General features: G+C 47.7%; 1 protein-coding gene across 2 annotated transcripts in view; it reads right to left on the reverse strand.

Annotated features, from left to right (window-relative positions):
* WIPI1 (WD repeat domain, phosphoinositide interacting 1) overlaps window positions 1-21,893 on the reverse strand; it is a 34,164-nt gene that overhangs the window by 2,756 nt on the left and 9,515 nt on the right. Inside the window, exons 4-13 of one of the 2 annotated variants that reach the window (XR_003996591.1) lie at window positions 20,235-20,331; window positions 15,282-15,379; window positions 14,283-14,375; window positions 13,565-13,635; window positions 11,208-11,315; window positions 9,613-9,777; window positions 8,883-8,990; window positions 7,740-7,861; window positions 7,420-7,636; window positions 4,776-4,862 (exon numbers count right to left, since the gene is read on the reverse strand). Coding sequence is in view for 1 of the 2 variants with exons in the window: in XM_030534163.1 (XP_030390023.1) it covers window positions 4,762-4,862; window positions 7,740-7,861; window positions 8,883-8,990; window positions 9,613-9,777; window positions 11,208-11,315; window positions 13,565-13,635; window positions 14,283-14,375; window positions 15,282-15,379; window positions 20,235-20,331 (963 nt within the window). In the remaining variant the exon portion in view is untranslated. Of the gene's footprint in view, window positions 1-4,761; window positions 4,863-7,419; window positions 7,637-7,739; window positions 7,862-8,882; window positions 8,991-9,612; window positions 9,778-11,207; window positions 11,316-13,564; window positions 13,636-14,282; window positions 14,376-15,281; window positions 15,380-20,234; window positions 20,332-21,893 lie in introns of those variants that run through there. The other variant, XM_030534163.1, reaches the window with a different exon arrangement.

Below are 21,893 nucleotides of genomic sequence, written 5' to 3' on the forward strand. Positions count from 1 at the left end.
CCCTCTGCCTTGGAGCTGCTCCCAGAGACTCCTGCTTGCTGGGAACAGGGGAGGGGAGGCTAATGTCAGGGTGTCCCCCTCCCCCCTGCTCACCCCTTCTCCATATAGAGCAGAGATGGGACACTGACGGAGAGAGACAGAGAGAGCCTGGGGCAGCAGCTGCTGTCTCAACTTCCTGATCCACTTAAAAAGACAATGGGTTTAAGAGTGGGTCAGCTTACTTACAGGGGAGTGTGTATCTCTGTCTGTCTGCTATGCTGTCTCCCCTCCCTTGTGTTCGTGCTGCCCTCTTGTTTATGTGGCCTCTCATCAATGTGTTAACCCTTGAGGGCTCAGCCAAGTGCTAGTTCATCATTTAGCAGCAAGGCATTCCCTGGGAAATATCCCTCCCTCTTCCACCGTCTAAATTCACCACCTCAACCAAGCTGTGAACAGTATTAAATTGTTTAAAAGTAAGTGTGTGTGTGTGTGTGTGTGTGTGTGTGTGTGTGTGTGTGTGTGTGTGAGAGAGAGAGATTTTTTTGTCTGGTGAAAAAAATTTCCCTGGAATCTAACCCGCCTATTTACATTCATTCTTATGGAGAATTTGGATTCGCTTAAAGTCACATTTTTCAGGAACATAACTACAACGTTATACATTCTGCGGGCCTTTGCAGAGATTTCTTTGGCATGTATATTTCATTTCTATTGAAGCTGCTCTATAGGTTTCATCCTTCTCGCTGATAAATGCTGCTCAATCCTATAGGACTCGTCCATAAAACCTCATGACCACGCTATCTCTCTCTTTAGAACATTCAGAAAAACACCTTGTGATCATGGTGTCCTGAAGAAGCTGCAATGAATTCTGAAAGGCTACTTTGGCTATGTGGCCAAAATCACATCAGCATTAAACTCAGGCATAAAGTGCATAAATCAGCAATTACTGGAAAGCTCTTTTGGAATACTGACTGCCATCTGTCAGATCACTAGCATAGGTAAGCAGAAGTCACAGCTGGAATTTGTGCAGCTGTGTGTGGCCAGAACCACATGAACATTTAAAACTGGATCTGTACATAGAATAAATAATGTGGGTTCATTCCTCCCTTCCCAGCATTTCTGGTCCTCCCAGCAAGTCAGCATTCTGCAGGGATCAAGTATTGACTTCAGTGCTTTCTTCTCGAGACATCAATCTTAGGGTACTATGCTGCCAGCCATTAAGTAGCCATTTCCTCACAAAATCAATAGCACAGACACTAAGTCCCTAAGTGGACTTCACAGAATCAAGTCCACTCCTATCACTGAAAGTGAAATAGGTGATTAACCTTGTTCTCCAAGTCACTACCAGTTTCAATAGCTCCTAGCAACATGGGTATCATCCAAACAACTTCTAGTTGTGGTCAGATTTTAAAATCAACACAGGTCCTCGGGCTTTTTATCTCCTCCTCTCACTGAGATCTGGGCTGATCCTTTCCTTGTTAAATTAAGTGGCACCTTTCTATTGCCAGCAACAGGCTCTGGATCAGATCCAAGCTATGGCACCTTTATTACTAATGAGTTAGTCACATTAAGCAGTGATTGAATTCAGTAGAAGGAAGGGTATTTAAAAACCAGAGCAGCTATAGGATACTGTATGTTGCTCCTTCCACAAAACTGTCCAAATACAAAGCGTAATGAGTCGAGCTGGCTGGGCGGGGACAATTCCATTTTGCAAGAGCTTTCAAGGTTTCAGAATTTGTTTTTGTTCCAAACCCTTTCAAACATTTTCACAAAACGGAAATGGGTTGAAATATCTGTTTTTGGATTGAAAGGGCAGGCTTTGATTCTGATCTTTAGTCAAAACTGACCAGAGTGTGCACCCTAGACCCCAGAAACCTTTCTGTTGAAAACCTCCTCGAAATCAATACATCTCCAACCATCAAAGTGTTCCGACCAGCCTTACTTATAAGCAGCACAGTGTAAGCAAATGCTGCACTAACAACTGGAACCTTGAGCAGCAAGGAGGAAAAACAAAGTTCTAAGTCCAAATGCTTCATCTGGAAGCTCCTACTGCTAGCTCACAGCGGAGAGGCCTGTTTTGGGAAGTAAGTCACACACGTAAGTTGTTCTGTCAAGTTAATTACAGCACAAGGTTTTGACAGATCAAAGTCCATTTAATAAAGGCCTGTTGGTGGACAGCAGGGGTTTTCGGCTGCTTTCATACAATCCAGTCACAGCATGCAAACTCACGGGAGCATGTCAGCTCAGCTCAGCTCCTGCTTGTTGGCACTTGCTTGTCCCTAGAACACATACTCAAGAGCAGGTTCCTTGGAAACAAGCACAGGAATTTTTTGTGGGCTCCACTCCTTCTAGAACATTGGCTTCAGCACCCCGGGGTCGTATGGAATGGTTAAAGGGTAAACACTTCAAACTAAATACCCTGAACAGGAAGCCAATAGGGAAAAGAGAAAAGGGTCATGCCAAGTTTCAAATCAATTATGTTGCCGACAACGGAAGGGAACTGTATAATCCATGGCCATGTCACGCACAGTTCTGAACTAAAGCAGTGAGTTTCATGAGTTCTGCAGCTATATAGCCCTCTACAGCAGTACATCTCAATGTGCTTTAGAATATCACTAAATCCTAAGGAGTCCAGTGGCACCTTAAAGACTAACAGATTTGGCCATAAGCTTTCGTAACCCACTTTTACACGGTCTTTCAGACAGCCCCTCAACCTGAAGCAAATACTCACCAGCAACTACACACCACACCACAGAAGCGCTAACCCAGGAACCAATCCCTGTAGCAAACCTCATTGCCTACTCTGTTCCCATATCTACTCTAGCGACACCATCAGAGGACCCAACCACATCAGCCACATCATCACCTGCACGTCTAGTAATGTGATATATGCCATCATGTGTCAGCAATGCCCCACTGCCATGTACATTGGCCAAACCGGACAGTCCCTACATAAAAGAATAAATGAACACAAATCAGACATCAGAATCGGTAACATACAAAAGCCAGTAGGTGAACTCTTCAATCTCCCTGGACATTCTATAACAGATTTAAAAGTGGCTATACGTGAACAAAAAAACTTCAGAAACAGGCTTCAAAGAGAAACAGCAGAACTAAAATTCATTTGCAAATTTAACACCATTAATTTGGGCTTGAATAGGGACTGGGAGTGGCTGGCTCAGTACAAAAGCAGCTTCACCTGGAATTGACACCTCATCTATTATTGGGAGTGGACTACATCCACCCTGATCGAATTGGCCCTGTCAGCACTGGTTCTCCACTTGTGAGGTAACTCCCTTCTCTTCATGGGTCAGTGTATAATGCCTGCACCTGTAGTTTTCATTCCATGCACCTCAAGAAGTGAGGTTTTTACCCACGAAAGCTTATGCCCAAATATATCTGTTAAGATTTTAAGGTGCCACCGGGCTTCTTGTTGTTTTTGTGGATACAGACTAACATGGCTACCCCGATACTTGACACTAAACCCTAGTCAGCTTTGAAAATCTCATCCACCAATTGTGGGTCACATCCTGAGACCATAATATAGTTTTTACTTGGTCCTTACTCAGGCAAAACTTCCACTGAAGATGGGTGAGGACTAAGTAAAGGACTCACGCTTCTGTCCACAGTAAATTGCTGCAACAATTTAGTCAAGTCAAAGTGTCCTGGTGTATTAGGGTGTTACCATTATGGAGAGGCTGCTAACTACTGCTAACTACTATAAATTATCATCGCAGGTAACCAACATCTGCCCTCTCAAATGTTAAGCAAACAACATAGTAAGTGTTTGGATACTAGATCACATAGCTGGAGAGACACTGCCAGGTTCAAAGTCAGTTTTAAAAAGCAAAAGTGTCCTTACCTCTGGTGACTAATGGGATAATTGTTAAAAGATTGGAAATGGATTTTAAGTTCTAGTACGCTTGTCCCAATTTGGGCTGGAGGTTTGAGCTCTCTAGAGGTGGCGGAAACTCTCTGTGAATTGGGGGCATGGGGCGGCAGATCAGAGATGCTCTACATGGGGAGCAGGGGAAAGTCGAGTGTCAGCGATAGATTGTGGAATGGGATGGGCGCTCTGCATGGGGAGCTACTTAGTTTAAACGGTGTGTGCGCGTAGTGTGTTCCTGCCTGGATCCTGCTCACTGCCTCTCTCTACCACCCCTCGTGCATTTGTGCATGGTATAGAGAACGGCATGCCAGTGTGGAAGCACAGATCAGCCTCCCCCCCATATTTCCATTGTGGTGGCATTAGCCCCCTTTGCCCCTCTGATTCCGCATCCCTTGGGATTTTTTGCATTTCACTCAGCTTGGGAATTAAAAGATGGCTCAATTTTACTTTTGTTCTGGTCACTTCAAGTTGCAGCTGCACCAGCCCAATGCTGGGACATGTTTGCACTGAAAATACAGCTGGGGATAATAATATTTTTGTTAAAATGCTGCCGTCATTGCAGTTAAAGCTACTTCTATTAATATGAGAGACAGGCCCAAGATTTAAAGGTCAGATCCAGATTCAAACTTCACCCACATTTGTAGGTGCTTAAACACTGGGAATCTGCTTGGCCCTCTCTCTACTTAATGTTAGGTTTTGTAGGCTGTAGCCCCATCCCTAGCTGCATAGCTGTGGGCGTAAACTACCTGGCGGTGTCCCTGTAACATAGCTGTTATAGGCTTGATAATGGATCAAGACACATTAGAGAAAGGGAACAACAACTCTTCTGTAAGAAGTTAATATTTTCTTCTTAGCATGAGGGCTGTACTGCCGTTTTAAGGACTCCTAATGCTCACAGGAGGGAATTCATTCTCGTCATCAAGACGCACTGGTCCAGTTGCAAATTCGTGCTCTGGGATAACCTCTCCTCGCAGGGCGCCCCCATCTTCTGAGTAACCTGTAAAAACAAAGAAAGGCAAAAGACTAAGGGCAAATGAATCCAAGAAGCTCAGACCTGAGCAGGAAGAGACACCATCTTCTCACTAAATATGAGCTCAGAGCTGGTTTCGGCAGCAGTTTGGCAAAGGAGCTGGGGAATCGGGGGTGGGGTGGGGTGTTGTCTTTGCCACCAGTAGTCTGGGGAACGGATTAAGGAATTAGCGCCTGCAAAATAAGTTTTCTGCCTCCCACCACAGGCAAACCAAGACAGGCTTGGGTAATTTGCTGCAGTAACTTTAACAGCCACGCAGCTGTAGCATAGGAGTCATTCATACAGAAGACCTGGAAGAACTCAAAGATGTGGCATTTGTTTCTGTAGGATGCACGAAAGAAAGAGGCTTAACAAATAAATCAGTTTCAATAGTAAACTAGGTCTCATGCTGTACAGACTAATGTCCAGGGAAATGATCACACCAGCTTGTGTTCCCAAAGAGAGGGAAAGAGTTTAAATTGTAATCATGCTTTATACTGTTTCACTGTCTTTTCGTTTCTTCAATTATGACACCCAAATGATCTAGCTTAAAGTACATTTGCGCCTTGCAGCATTGAGATAATGCCAAGAATGTATTTAATGTGTGTGTATATATATCTCCTCACTATACGTTCCATTCTATGCATCCGAAGAGGTGGGCTATAGCCCACGTAAGCTTATGCTCAAATAAATTTGTTAGTCTCTAGGGTACCACAAGGACTCCTGTTCTTTTTGCGGATACAGACTAACACGGCTGCTACTCTGAAACCTTTAATAAAAGAAAATCCTGTAAAAAGACCTTTGTGCAGGACGCATTTCTGCTCTCGGTGGATATGGGCAACTTCCACTAAATATTAACAGAAGTTGTGCCCGAGTGCATGGAGAGATGCACACCCACCCCTGCAAACTCACTCTCCCTGGCATGCATTCTGCATAAGGAACATAAGCAGACTGCTTGATGCTAACAAACTGCTAAGGAATCACACTCCATGTTTTGGTAAAAGCTTGTCAGAGACTTGGTCTTGCTGATTTATTCCCAAGAATTAGAACCCTGAAATGTTGCTTCGTGTTTTTAATTAGGATTATTTCTGATCACCTTAGATATAACGTTCTGCAAGGCTGCTGTCATGATGGAATCATTTATTTTAAACTGGGGAGGAGATGTGTTAAAGGTGACTGAGTCCATTAGAGCAAGCCCAGGTCCCTGTAATAAAAATCTTGTTCTATTGGCTAGTGTGTATGCAAATCTTGATGACTGGGAAGTATAAGAGGGCAGTCACCCCCTGGACTCCTGCACCATTTTAGAGCTAGTTTCTGTACGAAGAGGCAAAGTGGTTTCAATAGAATTTGTAGCGATCCCGACACAGTGCCATGGAGATCTGGCTTTTTCTGGACAACTACTGTCTCAATGGTTGGACACAGATCTGACAACTGTTATCAGTTACAAACTGTAATGCAAGTGAGGATATAGTTACTGCTCTTCCCAGCGGAATTGCAGCATAATTTTGATCATTATTAATCATGCTTAGCATTAGCTAGTGCTCCCTACTGTCAAAGCATTGTAAGTATTAGCCAATTCATCATTAGGACACCCCTGTGAAGTAGGAAAACAATGTGGTGTTTTGCAGTAAACTGACTGTAATCAGTTTGTCTCACTCATGAAAATCGAAAGACCAGACTCTTTAGAGCCAAGAATGATTTCCTCAACATGTCACTTATTTATACTGTTTAAGGTTCTTGGACGTATAGCACAGATCCAAGGTACTGGAAACTGGCTACAAGCAAGGATGAAACACAAGCTCAGGTCTGGAAAGTGTTCAAAGCTCTGAACAGGGAGAATCTACTACAGGGTGTGGTGGTTATTCCAGAGAAGGGTGGGGAAAGACACGGATTTACAGGGATCAATGCTACAAATGAGGAGGGTGAGTAATACTGAATATTTACACAGTGCTTTTAATATTCAGAGCTCTTTGAAATACACTGTGGCGCTCCAGAGATTTATTATATTAAACCTCACAACACACCCGGGCCAGATGGTGTCATCTGATGCAAGGAGGTTAAGGGCTTGTCTACATTACCCACTGGATCGACGGGCAGCGACTGATCCAGCATGGGTCAATCTATTGTGTCTAGTCTAGACGCGATAAATAGACCGCCGAGCACTCTCCCGTCAACCAGAGGGAGAGGCGCAGGCAGAATCAAGGGGGGAGCGTTAGCTGACGACTTAACACAGTGAAGACACTCTGGTGAGTAGATCTAAGTATGTCAACTTCGGCTACATTATTCACATAGCTGAAGCTGCTTAACTTAGATCGACAATCCCCCCGCCCGCCCAGTGTAGACCAGGCCTAAGTGACTAGCTCAAGGCTACAGAGGGAGTCATTATTAGAGAGGAAATTCAAATGTAGATGTTCCCGATGCCCTCTCCTGTGCTCAGTTCACTAGAGCAACCTTCTGCCTCATGCATACATGAGCACTGGCCTTTCCGAATTGGTGACCATAATAAAACATGGGGTGTGGGGAAGGACAACACCATGGAACTTACAATGAACTTGATTGCAATGAAAGTCCATTCTGTAGTTGAATCAGTGCAAGAGGGCCCTGAGAGACCCAAAGGACACTGTGTGAGCATAAGGATTAGCTTGGATGGATCGGATAGCAGGAACAGGGTGATGGTGAAGCAGAACAAAACATCCCAAGTCATTTCAATGGGCTGCAACATGGAAAGTCCAGTGCCAGGGAAGCCTCTGCTCAGTGATGCTCTGTGGAGAAAAATTCTGACTTTGCTACAAGAAGCTTTCACCTGGTCGCCCTTTCAGAGATGCCAGCCCTGCGGCAAGCCCAGCTCACCTGCCATGTGCTCACCTGGCATGGATGAAGATGAAGGCATCGTACTTTGTCGGGCTACGGTTGCTGCGTAAGACTGAGGTAATGGAGGCCGAAGGTCATTTTCTTTGTTCTCGTCTGTCTTTTCCGAGCTGAGCAGGCTGATTGTTTTGAAGCAAGAGAAGAAATAAGAGTTAGCTTTGATCCTGTCCATTCCTCTCCTCTGCAGCAGTTCTAACAACGCCCTTGTACAGGTCACAGTGATGGATAATGAGCTTCTAAGTAACAGACTCATCCAAAGTTTCTGAGAGATACCAACCCTGCTACAAAAAAATTAGGAGCTCACAGAAACAAGGAAACCAAACATGAACCTGAAACGGCCCATCTGGGGCCTGTGCTATGCAGGAGGTACATGGCAAGACCATTGTCACTGATGTCTGAATTAGCCAGGCACGCTGGAGCATGCTCAGCACTCAGCTTTTACGTGTGTTCGTTTTGTGGGTTTAACAGACAATGCTTAGGCAGATAGACAGACACATCTCTTCCACTCCACCCCAAAGGCTTAATATTATCCATAGCTATGTAACCCTCTGGGGTTATTTATCTGAAATGGACATACAAATTAAAACAATCTCCCAGGAGAAGACTGCACTCTACCAGACGGCTATTTGTGTTTATGGGAGCTCCCTGTACTGCCCTGCACGATCACTCCTCCCGGATCAGTTCTAGAGCACCAGAGAGGCAGTACTCCTGCCTCTCCAGTGCATGGTCCACGTTCTCCAGCCAGAGGATCTGATTGCAGTGGAAGTACTTTGGCTTCAGTTGTAGAAGATCAGGGCCCCAGAATTTCAGAGAGGAACAAACCTCTCCAAAGAAGTGGGCTGAAAATGTCCCCTATCCAAAAGCAGAGCAGCTCCAGGCTGAGATTTTTGCAAAGCAGCTAGTGATTGTGATGCCTCGATGTCGGGGTGCTCAGCTGGAGACACCTGAAGGGGCAGGAAGTGCGTAACATCTGCCCTTTGGAAATCAGACTCCTTCAAAGAGCCTCAGGTTGAGCACCCAAAATCTAGTCACTTTTTAAATCCTAGTGTCTCTGTTTCCTTAGGATGAACTTTCCCTTTTTAAAGATCAGTCGGTGCATCAGCCAGGCCCAGTGGCTCAGAGCACCTGTGATGTGCTTACTTGTGTTTCTTAATTAAGACGCACTCTCCTCCATCTTGAGGGTCTAGGTTGTAGATGTAAAGGTGTCCGTCTGATGTTGTAACTAACAGTCGTGGCAGCTTCTGAATCCTAATAAGAAATGAAGACATGGATCTCTGTGCTAGCAGTGCACTGTGGGAGGAATGCAGAGCTGGGCGTCTCCACCAGGACACTTGCCTGCCCTTCAAGTGGTAGCACATGAAATTACAGCCATGGCCAGGATCCGACTGCTATCCTCACATACATACCTCACACATTCCCACTGCTCTAGATCCCCCATGATGGGCAGTGACACTCTGCACTGGAGCAGGGAGACAAGGGGCTAAAGCCCTGCAATGGAGGCCAGGCATGGGGGTATGCCTGACCCCATCCAACCCGGGTTACCTGTAGTGTAGACATAGCCTTAAAGGGTCCACACACAGTTTGCACTGGTTTAACTAAGCAATGCAGATTGGTGTGTAGACAAGACCTCAGTGATCACCCAATGTTAAGGAAGGGCTATGCAGAGGACCTAATCTGCACCTCCACCTTTGCCTGCCACATCCCTTGAGTGGACTGTTGTAGGTAACCTATGTGCAGTAATGCACCTTCAACAAGCTAATACACCACCCTTCTCTGCCTGTATCACATCAGGAAACAGCCCAGTTGTGTTCTGTGTCTAGCACCCATTGCCAGCTGATGGGGTGAAGAGAATGCAGATGTTCCAACGCACGTGGACAGCGTGCAGATGTTCCTTTGTCCAGAGAAGTTCAGGCGCACAGTGGCAAAGGCTCGGTCCTGGTTCATCATGTCCGACACCTGAGCAGGGAGGTAGTTGGTAGCAGCCATAAACATCTTTCCCATGTAACCACTCCAGGTGGGAGGCTCTTCTGGCCGGCTGGGGATAATAAAACACCCATCACTAAGGCTATGTGCAGTAGCTACCACAACTAGCATCAACAAAACAACAGAGACCAGGACTAGTTAAAATGTACATACAAATTAAAACAACCATACAGGCATCTTCCTTTTGCCAGCCTGTGCAAGCTGAATCACAAGAGTTCCCTGAACAGTCTTTGCATAACCGCCCTTACCCAATGGCCGTGGCTTGCTTGCACCAAAAGAAAAATGTCCTGCTGGTAACTTGTGCAAACCCTCCACCCCTCACTCCTGCCAGAGAATGACTTGCAGGATTGGAGTGTTAGATATGGCCAGTAAAACGGAACCTACTTTAATGCAGGCTTGCTAAAGTGTAATTCAAATGGACCAGCCCAGACAGAGCAACGACGTGACTTGCCCAAGGTCACCCAGCAGGCCAGTGGCAGTGCTAGGAATAGAACCCCAAGTCGCCTGAGTCCCAAACCAGTGCTCTATCCAGTAGGCCACACTGCCCCTCCGCAGCTTGATTTAAAACTGCACTAGTCCTATCAGAGCTGCATGGGGAATGTGTCTCTGAAGACAGTCCTCCTGCTGGTGGGCGATGCCAGTCAGAGAGCACTATGGAGCCCGCCATGTGAGACACAGAAAACTCCCACCCTTATGGCAACATGCAGCCAGCCTGCTGTATGGCAGGGAAGCTGTCCTCACACCATGCTGGTCTGTACAGGCAGCTTCTATGGGAACTGATACACCAAGCCCTCTCTGTAGACTGCAGGTGAAAGACCTCATTTGCAACCTCTGCGCTGAAGCCCTCTCTGCACACCGCAGGGGAAAGGCCTCAGAGCAGATCCTCAGCAACGGATTAGCAGTGTTTTTCTATTCAGATTTAAACATTCCCTTTGCTGGGGCCGATGCTTGCAGCCAACGTGTTCCTACAGTGGATTCGTCCAGGATACCAGCTGGGGCAGCAAGTTGTAACAAGAAGTGCCCACAGGTGGTGGAAATGCTTCCAGCAGGCAAACTCCATGGACTTGGTGGCCGGCTAATTGCTTTGCTGCCTACGGTGGGACCTTTCTCCCTGCGTCCAGCCACAAGCACAGAGCAGCTCCTTAGCAACGCTGCTTGGATTTGCTATAGCAACTCTGACGTCAGCAGCATCCTGCTGAGAAGGGGGGACCTTGCTGGATACGGCCAGACACTGGCAGGGAGCGAGGAGGCTAGAGGTGAACCTGGGGTGCTGACATCACTTCCCAGCCAACAGCAGGAGAGAGCAGAGAGCTCTTCCAAGCAGCAAGTCCCTCAGGCTCTTAAGCCAAAGGGGCAGTTTGCTGCCAGTGTCACGGAAGGAAAAGCACGAGGCCTAGTTCACGCTAACAGTAACGTGTGCTCATTCCCCCGCAGAGGGAAACATACCCTCTGGGGCAAGTGGCTTAGCTCAGAGCCTCTCACCTGTCTGTGATATGTTCCAGTTTAAAGATGTGCACGGTCTCGGTGTTACTCGAAGCACACAGGAACTGCGAGTCCATACTGAACACAAGAGAGCTGATGTTCACGTACCTAGGGCAGAGAAAACAAAGGGCCTGTCACCGAATGGCGCACAACCAAGAGGGACACACCGCAGCACCCACACCCAGCCATCTGTAAATCCTCTCCACTGACAGAAGAGGACCCAGAGACTGGTGAGACATTTTGCCCAAGTAGGCCCTGGCTACACTGCCAGGGAAGCCCCATTAGCAACGTTTTAACATGAACCATGATTTTGACTGGCTGGGCTAAACACAACCCTAGAGTGGAGATGTGGCCTTGGCCCCATTACTAGGGCAGGAGCAGCAGAAGCTCCCTAAAAGTAAGGGGGCCACTGGCGCCTGAATCGCGGCCCCGCCCTCTGGGCCACCCCTTCCCGAGGCCCTGCCCTTTCTCCCCAAAACCCCCCTTCCCCACTCGCTCCTCTCCACCCTCTCTCCCCTGTCGCTCACCCTTATAGCCGATAAAAAGTGATGAGGCCATGGCCACCTGCCCGCCCCCGTTCCGGCGCCCCGTACTAGGGTTATGGAGGAGCGGCACGGAGCCTCTCTGGAAACTGCCAACTGTGACGGGGCTACGTAGGCTCATCTCCCAGCCACGCAACACTGGGTAACGGAAGGCAAGAGGGGGAAAATTTTGTGGCATGAAGTGGTGCTGTCATGGGGCAGGCAAAGAGTGCTCAGAGCTGCTCTATTTACTGCTCAGAGGGAAGGGGATGCCCCTTGCTTTCACCAGCAATTTCTGGGGCCTGGTCTGTGCAGATTTTGTACCAGCAGAACTGTACTGGTCAGGGTATGTAGCAGGGTGAACACCCGCTCAGCCCTGAAGGGGTTGGAAAAGCCCTGCAGAGGGCTGGAGCTGCGGAAGGGAGCAAAACCCCGACTGATTGGTGGAAGTGGCTGCAGCTGGGGCCACGCCCCAAACTGAGCAACTAGGCCTTATAAGAAGGCCAGGGCAGCTGGAAGCTGAGCAGTCTCACTCTGATGGAGAGAGAGACAGGCCTGGCTGCTGGGGAACTCACCCGGGGACCTAGAGTGAGGCAGGGCTGGGGAAAGGCCTTGGGGGCTGGGAAGCCCCAGGCCAGCAACTCCCCAGGCTGCAGGGCCTGGTCCTAGGCCCACATAGGTATTGGGGACGACCAGCAGGAGGCGCCGCTGGGTGAGTCTGCACCTGATTGCAGGGTACAAATATAGAGTTCTCCTGGTACAATCCCTTGTGTGGATGCAGTTATCCCAGGATAAAAAGGTCTTATGGCTGCAGACCTTATTCTCCTTCCTATAGAAGAATAAGCTATGCTGGTATAGTTAAGCAGTATGACTTCCTAGTATCAGCAAGGCCTTAATAGTGGAGAAGAACCCAAAGATATTATTCAAACAACTTCTGAGCCAGGCATTGGATAATTCAGAGGCACATTAGCTTCCTCCGCTCTGCTAGTTCTACAGGGCTGATTTCCTGTTGCCTTAAGGGGCAAGTTTACGCTACAAAATTAAGCTAACACAAGTTACGTTGACATACAGCCACCGTGGTAATTAAATAGCTTTGCTCCTTGTGTCGGTGGTGCATGTCCTTGCCATGAACGCTCGCACTGATTTAACTGGCAGTGTGCGTGCAGCATTGTGGGACAGCTTCTGAAAGTCAGTGTAAGCAGCTCAGTGTCTACACTGACACTGCGTCAACTTAACTACGTCGACCTAAGCACTACATCTCCCGCGGAGATAGAGTTAAGTAAGTGCAGTGAGCGAGTTACACCAGCGGGAGCTACATTTTAGTGTGGACGCTTATAGAGTTAGGTCGATGTAAGCTGCCTTATCTTGACCTACCTGTAGCCTAGACCAGGGCACTGTCATTTATCTCTGGACAATGTGGGTATAAAACCCAACTGAATCAGAGGGTAGCTTTTTAGCACCCACTTAGCCCAGGCAAAGTGAGAATCAGATCTCTGTAGAATGGTATAACTATTGTATCTTCATTACTTAGAATGGAAATCCAATTACCTTTCCTTTCAAGTGGAGATTATACAAAGAAGAGAGTAACATGTCCAATTTGCCTCCAGTTCTCTGGAATCACCCAATTCTGCAAGCAATTGAACTGTGTGACTCAGCTTGCCAGAGACAAAATGGGGGAGGTACGCAGCACTATCACGTTCCTATAGAAGGACAGCAACATATGCCGAAGCACCCAAGGTCCTACATGGGCAAGAATGTCTGCAGTGAGAATGTATTTAACGTGTTGTTACTTGATCCCTTCGCATGCTTGTCAATAATTTTAAGGAGTGAACTGACCTCTTCATTCCTCTTCTGAATTCGTAGAGTTTTTGCCCATCAGGTACAGAAAATACACGAATGACAGTGCCCTGTAAAAATGCAGAATAACGATCAGGCAGCAAGCAGGGCGAAAAGAAACATGCCCCTTCCTCAATGCTGTCTCTGGGGAGTTCAAAACATGCAAAAGCCATTCCCACCTTCCCACCCAAGGATCAGTGCAAAGCAAAATCAGATCTCTTCCTCACAACTGCTTTTCTTCTGTTTGTGCTCCCCCAGCCCCCTTCCTCCCCTCAATCAATACTAAAGCTTCACTGTCATGAACAGGGCTGCCCAGAGGATTCAGGGGGCCTGTGGTCTTCGGCAGCGGGGGGCCCCCCGCTTCAGCAGTAATTCAGCGGCGGGGGGTCCTTCTGCTCCAGGACCCACCGCCGAAGTGCCCCGAAGACCCGCAGTGGGGGCCCCCGGCTGCTGAATTACCGCCTAAGACCTGGCACTTTGATGGTGGGTCCCGCTTTGGCAGCAGGGGGTCCTTCCACCCCAGGGGTCCTGAAAAACTCTCGTGGGGGCCTATTGCCCCACTTCCCCCCCCCTCGGGCAGCCCTGGTCATGAAACACAGAAAGATACCACTTCCCAAAAAACCAACAAACAATCTAATCCAAATACTGCATTGCTCTGCGGATCTTCCGCAAACCCATAAGCATTAAGGAGTCTGTTCACAGCGGGCTTTTCACTCACTTTTTCTGAAGCGCTTGCTAACTTCGATCCCATGGAGTTGAAGGTTATTGCAGCGAGGGGCCCATCATGGGCAGGAATTGTGCAGACTGTTCTCTGTTGGTAAAAAGGTAACAGGAATGTAAACCAAAGTGCGATGCCCCACCTGCTCTCTGAAGACACATTCCATACCCAATTACACTTGATTCGAAGATGTGCCTTTTCAGCTTAGTGCTAAATCCAGGAGGTATCTCACGCTTCCTTCCACCTCACCCTCAGTTCTCCTCCTACCACAGCCACCATGTTACAAAAGCAAGTTTGGGCCTCATTCCAAGTAGTGCCCAGAACTTACAACTCCTCTGACAGTTATGGGTGCTTCACACATCTCAAAATGGCCACAATGTAGTGATTGCCCTCCTACCCTTCTCCTTTGATGCTTGGCACCTACCTAGGCAAAAGCAGCCCTGAACTCTGGGGACAGTTCAGTCTCTGCAGAACTTTTAATATTCCAAGACAATACCTATTCCTGGGATTTTACCCCACGGAAGCCCTGGCAAGAGAGGACTGGGGACTTGCTAATAATTCTCACTATACGCCATGCACCAGAGTAGCTTAAGTTGCTCACTGGCTCTTCTTTCTCTGCCCTCTAGCTCCTTTCATGATGACACATTTCTCCTGGGTCGCTACGTTCAGAAGGTTCATGAAGGTTACTCTCCTTACCAAGGAACTAGACCATGAATAACACTGATCTTAAATTCAGTACTTTTGCTCTGGGCATGTGTCAGATAATTAGTTTAACCACGTGACATGTCCAGATGAGCAGGCATGGAGGAGACCCCAAATCTTAGTGGTCGATTTCTATGCAGTATGGTTATGTGGACTTTCTTTTCTCTCTCTCTTTTATTAAAAGAGCTCAGTTTGGCATTTCTGTAGCGGTCTTTGTTTACCAACACAGATTATTTTCTGTCCACGGAAGTATCCACATGTCCATGCCCTGAAACCTTCTAGTCACTTCACACCTACCAAATTATTTCCATCGTAAAGCACAATCTCCCCAATAGTCGAGCTGCCAGGGTACGCCAAGTAGGAGTTGGAATGGTTGATAGAAAGTGCACATAAACCTAGCAAGGCATGAAGGCAAAGAAACATGCTGTCAGGTATAGGGTGAGCACACACAATAAAAACGGAATGGTTACAGTCAGCAACAGAAATGCTGGATTTTCAAGCTCCATTGCTTCAGGGGAGGAGTGTCCAGCCACAGGAAACATTCGGGGCTTTCCCTAAGGGTGGGCTGGAATTCACTAGGAAATTCCTCAACTCTGGTGACACCTACTGGCATGTGATGGTAGCGCCGATAACCCTCCAAGATGCTTTTAAAAAGGATTCTTTCTTAGAGGTCAATACTGGGTCCAGTTTCTTCCCCTTCATCTAAATTACCACCCTTGGGAATGGAGAAAATAAATCACTTTCAACATTTCAAAGGGCTCTCTCTAGCTACGTCCTTATCTGACCCCGTCACTGTGTATCCAAGCCCCTCACAACCACTAATGGATTTTAGTCTCACAACGCCCCTTTGCAACAGAGAAGCAGCATTCCCTTTTTACAGATGGGGCACAGGGTAATTAAGTGAGTTGCCTCAGCTCACATGGGAAGCCTGTTGCTGAGCTGGAAACTGAATCCAGATCTTGAGTCCCAATCTAGTGCCCCATCCACTAGACCATCTTTCCTACCCTCATGTGAGTTTCAATGGTAGCTGAAGTAACAGGTCTTCATTTCCCTTTTGGGTGCCTATGAGCCTGTTCTCAGGGCTGGCTGCAGTCTTGCAGGACCTTGTGCAGAGTACACCACATGGCATGCCAGCCCATCTCACGTGCCACCTCTTGGGGGACTGTCTGCTGCAGGACAGGAGCCCAGATGCTTATCAGATGGTAACAGTGTTCATTCTAGGATACTGCACGCTCGGCCTACGGCCAATCCCTGCCTGCTCTGCCCATGTGCTGAAATGAACCTCGGTTCTTTCCAGAACCAATGCTGTCACCCTCAAACACACACCGCAGCTACTGTCAGAACGTAGGGGACTGCTGGCCCTGCAAGAACATGGATTTCTGATTCAGTAGGTTTGTAAAACCTCACGGAGCACTGCTAGGAAGGTGCCACATGTGGGGCAGACTGCGAAGTTAGAGGCTATTTCAGATCCAGCCAGCTTGTGCGCTCAGCTCTCCGAACAGGAAATGCACCTCCCCCACCAGACACACTTCATGGGGCCGGTCATGCCAGGACACTGCCTTGGCAAATGCCCAACAGCAGTGCAGGATTAGCTGCAGCTAGTGTTTCAGATCATTGTTTATAACTGAACAAAAGCCCCAGAGTTACAGCAGCATCCAATAACCTGAGATATCCTTTTATCAATCTAGGGTATTTATACAGTGCTAGTCACTGCTCTACCTTGGCCTGAGGTGAGCTGCAGCCATATAAACTTGGCAGCAGTGGGAAAAGCATTTAAAATAATACAAGGCAGCTGATAAAGCCTGAAGAGTGTGATTCTGGGGATCAAGGGGGAGGAGATAAGATCAAGGAAATACCAGAGACTTTTTCATAATAAATGCAGCTAAAAGGCCAGAGAGACAAGGAACGAGTTCCCTCCAAAAGAAGGCCTTGACTATCAGTCATTACTGTCTAAAGGCAACCACGGAGAGAATTTTCAAGCTTAAGAAGCTGAGTTCTGAGCCAATCATGCCCTGCTACGGGCCTGTCTGGAAGACTCAAACAGGAAACCAGGCCAGGGAAAGGTAAGAATACAAATATACAGAGCTGACCTCTTTAAAGGCACAAAGAGCAGCCCAGCCACTGAGGTAGATGTGCAACTTGTCCGATTTCTCCTTCCTACGGTGCAGGATAATCTCATCTCAGAGTATTCACACTACACAGTGAAGGGCTCCCAAACTAAGCAAATATGGGCCCAGAATCTGGGTGCTGCTTAGGATGGACAAACATGGCGAGCTCCTTGCTACCTCAGGGACTGTCAGACTCCAGGGATCCATCCAGTCCTTAGCATAACTGAGCAGGCTGAAGGTGACCCCGAGCACAAAGGGACTGCAGGAGTCAGGGGAAGACTGGCTTGACTTAAGTTGAAATTGAACTGTGCTGTTTGTTTCATAAACCAGAACCCACGAAGGGGTATCATTTGATACAGGAGAGCCTCAATGCACTTACTGGATCCACAAAGGGAAAACTGAAGCAGAGGCCGGGCCTGATGCTACAGTCCCTGAGAGTGAGGAGGGAAACAAAAATCAGAGATGGGCTGAGTTCAAGTCTCCAGGCAATATGGCTCTTCCTGGCCCAGGGGAAGTTCTGCAAGAGAACAGCCAGTTGGAAGAGGCTTCCCTGTGAGAGCAGAATGTTCTGCCAGGGTCAACCTACTGCAGCCATCCCACAGCTGAGCAACTGACATCACTGGTAAAAATGCAACTGGCTTAATTACAGCTCCACACGGACACAATCTCGTAGCCTTCGAATGGATGTGAGCACCGTGAAATCAGGAGTCAGTTTTCTGCCTCTGGCACAGATTCACTCTGGGGCTTTGGGGGACTTGTTAACCTTCCTGCCCCAGTTTCCCCCGTCTGCAGAATAGGGCTGTATTCCCTCTCCTCCCTTGCAGTGGTGGCCGGATAGGACTTGTTAGCAACCTGCAAAGCTCTTGGGAGATGAAGATCTCTCGGTGCGCTAAGTGCTGTTAGCGCTCCAACGACCAAGGGTGGCTCTCTCAGGCACACGAAAACCACTGTCAGACTCACCCTCGCAGGGCATTTACCTGTGCTGAGAAAGCTGCCAAAACGTCACGGAGAAGGCAACACTAATCAGACGCAACCTTCCTCTCTGTGGAACTGTGGCAGGAAACGTTGTTTCGCCAACACTTGGTTGCAGTGAGTTTGTGGAGAGAGTTATTGAGAGCATTTCCCCTCCAACTCAAGGACACTGGTTCAGGGCCACCCAGAGGATTCAGGGGGCCTGGGGTCTTCGGCGGCAGGGGCCCCTGGAGCTAGTGAAGGACCCTGCTCCAGGGGCCTCGAAAAACTCTCGTGGGGGCCCCCTGCAGGGCCCAGGGCAAATTGCCCCTCTTGCCCCCCCCGGGCAGCTCTGCATTGGCTGTGTATGGTTTCCTGTATGCGGCAAACCCCCTCTCGATGCCTTCATCAATATACTGACTGACTGCCCTGGCATCTCAGATAATCCATGTTATCATCACGTGCTGTTGCTTTTGAAGCACAACGATGACCCTTTCCAGCTATTAGAGAACAGCGGCATGCCTGGGTGTTTGTGTCCCTTGGGGGATTTTTTTTTTTTAATATCATTAAATTATATGTGAATCTTTAGTATGTTTAATCCTTAGCAAGAGACCATCTGTGAAGGGACTGAAGTAGGTCACTCTGGAGGGCCAGGCACTGTATCCCTGGAAAGCCAAGGAGGCCGGCATTTGTTCCATGGAGATGAATTGCATCAGTGACTCTACAATGAGAGATGCCACAATCCATGGCTGTGACATCAGAACAGTGTACAGAGGAACCCACCTTAAGCAGCCACTGCAGACTACCCTCCCACCACCAAAATAAATCATTGGCTAGTGGATGTAGAGCTGGATTTCCCCTAAGGAGGACAGGAGGGGATTCAGCTGAGGGAAGCCAGGTGGGTTCTGCTGCTGCCTACCCTCCCTTGAGGTTGCCACAGGCAAGGAATAGCGTTAAGTTGTGGCCAGGCTGCTCAGAGAGATGAATTGAATTAGTGCAGTACCTAGACATACTGGCCACACCCCACTCCCCGCCCAGCACTGTACACTTTTGAGGCTGGCCTCATGCAGGTCCCTGGCAGAGGAGTAGTTGCAAGGACTTTCCACAATAGTAAACACCTCCTGGGCTGCCACAGGCCTCTGTTAGGGTCCACATTGACCTGGAGAGAATCTGGGCCATGATCTAACTAGAAGTCTATAATCAAGTGTCAAGCTACAGGACCCTGTGTGGAGGTGCAGAGCTATTCTGCTGACTCACCCTGTCAGCAAAAGCAGCTGGGTCTCATTTGCACAGGAACACAAAAGGCTGGCAGCATCTCTGAAGTAAGACAGCTAGAAGAAAGAGCAGGGAGTCCTGAAGGGAGAAATTCTAATCTTCCCATTCAGGAAGGATCTCATGGGGTGAAGTCTAAGTATGGTTCTGCCTTAAGACTGTTACTTTATCTAAAAATAAAGGCAAATTCCAGGAAGGTTAAGATGTCGGAGAGGAGAGTGTCAGGGCCACCTGACTGTATGGCTGAATTCAATTATACTGGGATATTTTGGGGATATTTTTAAGTGGTTGCTTGAGAGAGAATGCTGCCTGGTGGAGGTCAGCTATGGAAGAGATTTTGGTGTAGGCCAGTATAGATTTAGGGGTTAGAGCAGTCAGACGTGTCAGTGATACATGCATCCTGGATGCTGTACCTCCAAGGTCTTCAGCTAAAAATCTAATACTCAGAGAACAAATCTCTTTCCTTTTACCATAACTCATGTCAGTGTGTCGATTGTAGCCAACCCATGTTTGGGAATTTAAAGGCAGCCATGTATTATACAATCTACAACAGGGGTATTGCACTGAGATAAATGCAGTTAGACTGAGTCCTAGCAGTGTTGCCAGAGTCCTTCAATGAAGTTATTTCCTTGTAATTTGGTGCCGTTCACCCATTCAGCTGTGCACCCTCTCCACCTCTGGTTCCCGCTCCCCCAGTTCTGCACTGCTGAGACAAGGCTCCTCTCACACGTACAGGTCACTGGTGATATTTACTCTCTTCAATGCATTTCTGAATTCTCAACACTAAACTAAATGCGTTAGTAAGAATGCTGACACTGGCTTGATTTAAATTCTTACAGCGAAGTTTCAAATCTGCAGAGCTCTCTGCAGAACACCCAGCTTGTCATTAGTTTCCTTTGATCCGATCTCCTTTGCTTACCTGTTGTATTCGGAGGGGTATCCAGGATCGTCTTCAAAAGCTTCATGTCCTTAATGTTATGAATATAAATTGACTCCTCCAGGCAAACAATCAGCCTCTGCAACAACACAGTTGACAGGTACACAACCACAACTTGTTAACCCTCCCCCTACACACACAAAACATGTCAGCAGATGCCAGTTACATTTGTCTTTCACAGCAGAGTTCACACTTTCACTCAGGCCCTTGCAATCTGAGAGAGTTACCAGGCATCTCTGAACTCCAAAATGGATCAGAGAGGCGAAGATCATCCTCTCAAATCCCTTGCAATTGAGAAGCCCCCAGTTTTGCACCACATGACTGCAAAGACCTGCCTGCATTTGGAACCAGGCTTAGACCCCCAATCTTCTTTGCCTTGACTTTATGAGAGAGTTGATTTTAAAGAGCACTTGCAAATGTACAGTGTTGTGCGAACGGTAGGGATTACCTGGGTGCAGCCTTAACTGTGGGCATGAGGATGGTCTCATAGTACTACAGAGTTTCATTCCTTCCCCACCCCAACCAGGCTTTTCCTTTTAACAGTTCTCTCTTTGTGGCTTCTTTAGTAGCAAGACACTTTACAATCATAAAAACTGGAGGGGGAAGAGGCTGTTAGACCCTTTCTAGTCTATTTCCTCCACAGCCTGGCATTGCTCCCTACAATACACTCGCTCTAACTTTGTCCAATCTAGCTGAAAACATCCAAGTGATGAGGCTCCCACCGCTTCCAAAAGAAGCGCCTGCCACTCATGGGTGCCTTTTAACTTGGAATCAGGGAGCAGGAATCCATCTTCTGCTCCCCACTCCATGGCGGTCTATGGCATAGCCAACTGCATTCGAGTTCCGACTAGGGGGGCACATTACAGAGTGGCTGGTTTGCTCAGGTGGAACATTTTATCTTGGCAGTAGGATAGGGTATGATAGCTAATGTGATCTGCACCATCTCCATCCGACTGTGCAGTTCTTCCACTCACCCACCTAGCCTGAAACCACTCCCAACACTGATGGCCAGGAACACATGAATTCCCCAAAGCTGTGTCTAGTGCTGTCATGATGTTAACATTAGGGCCCTAATCACAGCCCCGTTCCTCAGAACAGTAGCACTGTAAGCAGACATTTGTCACCAATGTATTCTGCACTGATAAGTAACAGAGAGGGAGCTCTGGGCAGCTGAGGGCATGTTTTCAAAAGCACTGAGCACCTGCAGCTCCCCCCAGCATCAAGAGCAATGGCAGATGCTTAGCCCCTCTGAAAATCTGGCACTAAAAGGTGAGGCCAGAACCTTCAGACTTGGGCGTCTGCAACTACAGGTGCTTCCATCCCTTTGGCCATCAGACCACTTATTTAAGGTCTACATCTGGATCTTAGTGACTCACTTTAGACACCGACATTAGAAGACTTTGTCCTCAGTGTGTAACTATAGGCTCAACCAATGCTACTTGAAATCAAAGCCTTCTTATAAGAGAAGCTTCTATTTTTGTTAACCACAGCAGACAATGCTTTGTTTCCCAAAACCATTTAGGATTTCCAGGGAGGTTTACATTTAGCATAATTTCAACGGCACGTTCCAAAAGAACAACCCTCAACTTTATAACGGAGACTTGAAAATAAAGTGTGTTAAGTGTATGATAGGCAAAGGCG

Source organism: Gopherus evgoodei, chromosome 15 (assembly GCF_007399415.2).
Source record: "Gopherus evgoodei ecotype Sinaloan lineage chromosome 15, rGopEvg1_v1.p, whole genome shotgun sequence".
NCBI classification, from domain to species: domain Eukaryota; kingdom Metazoa; phylum Chordata; order Testudines; family Testudinidae; genus Gopherus; species Gopherus evgoodei.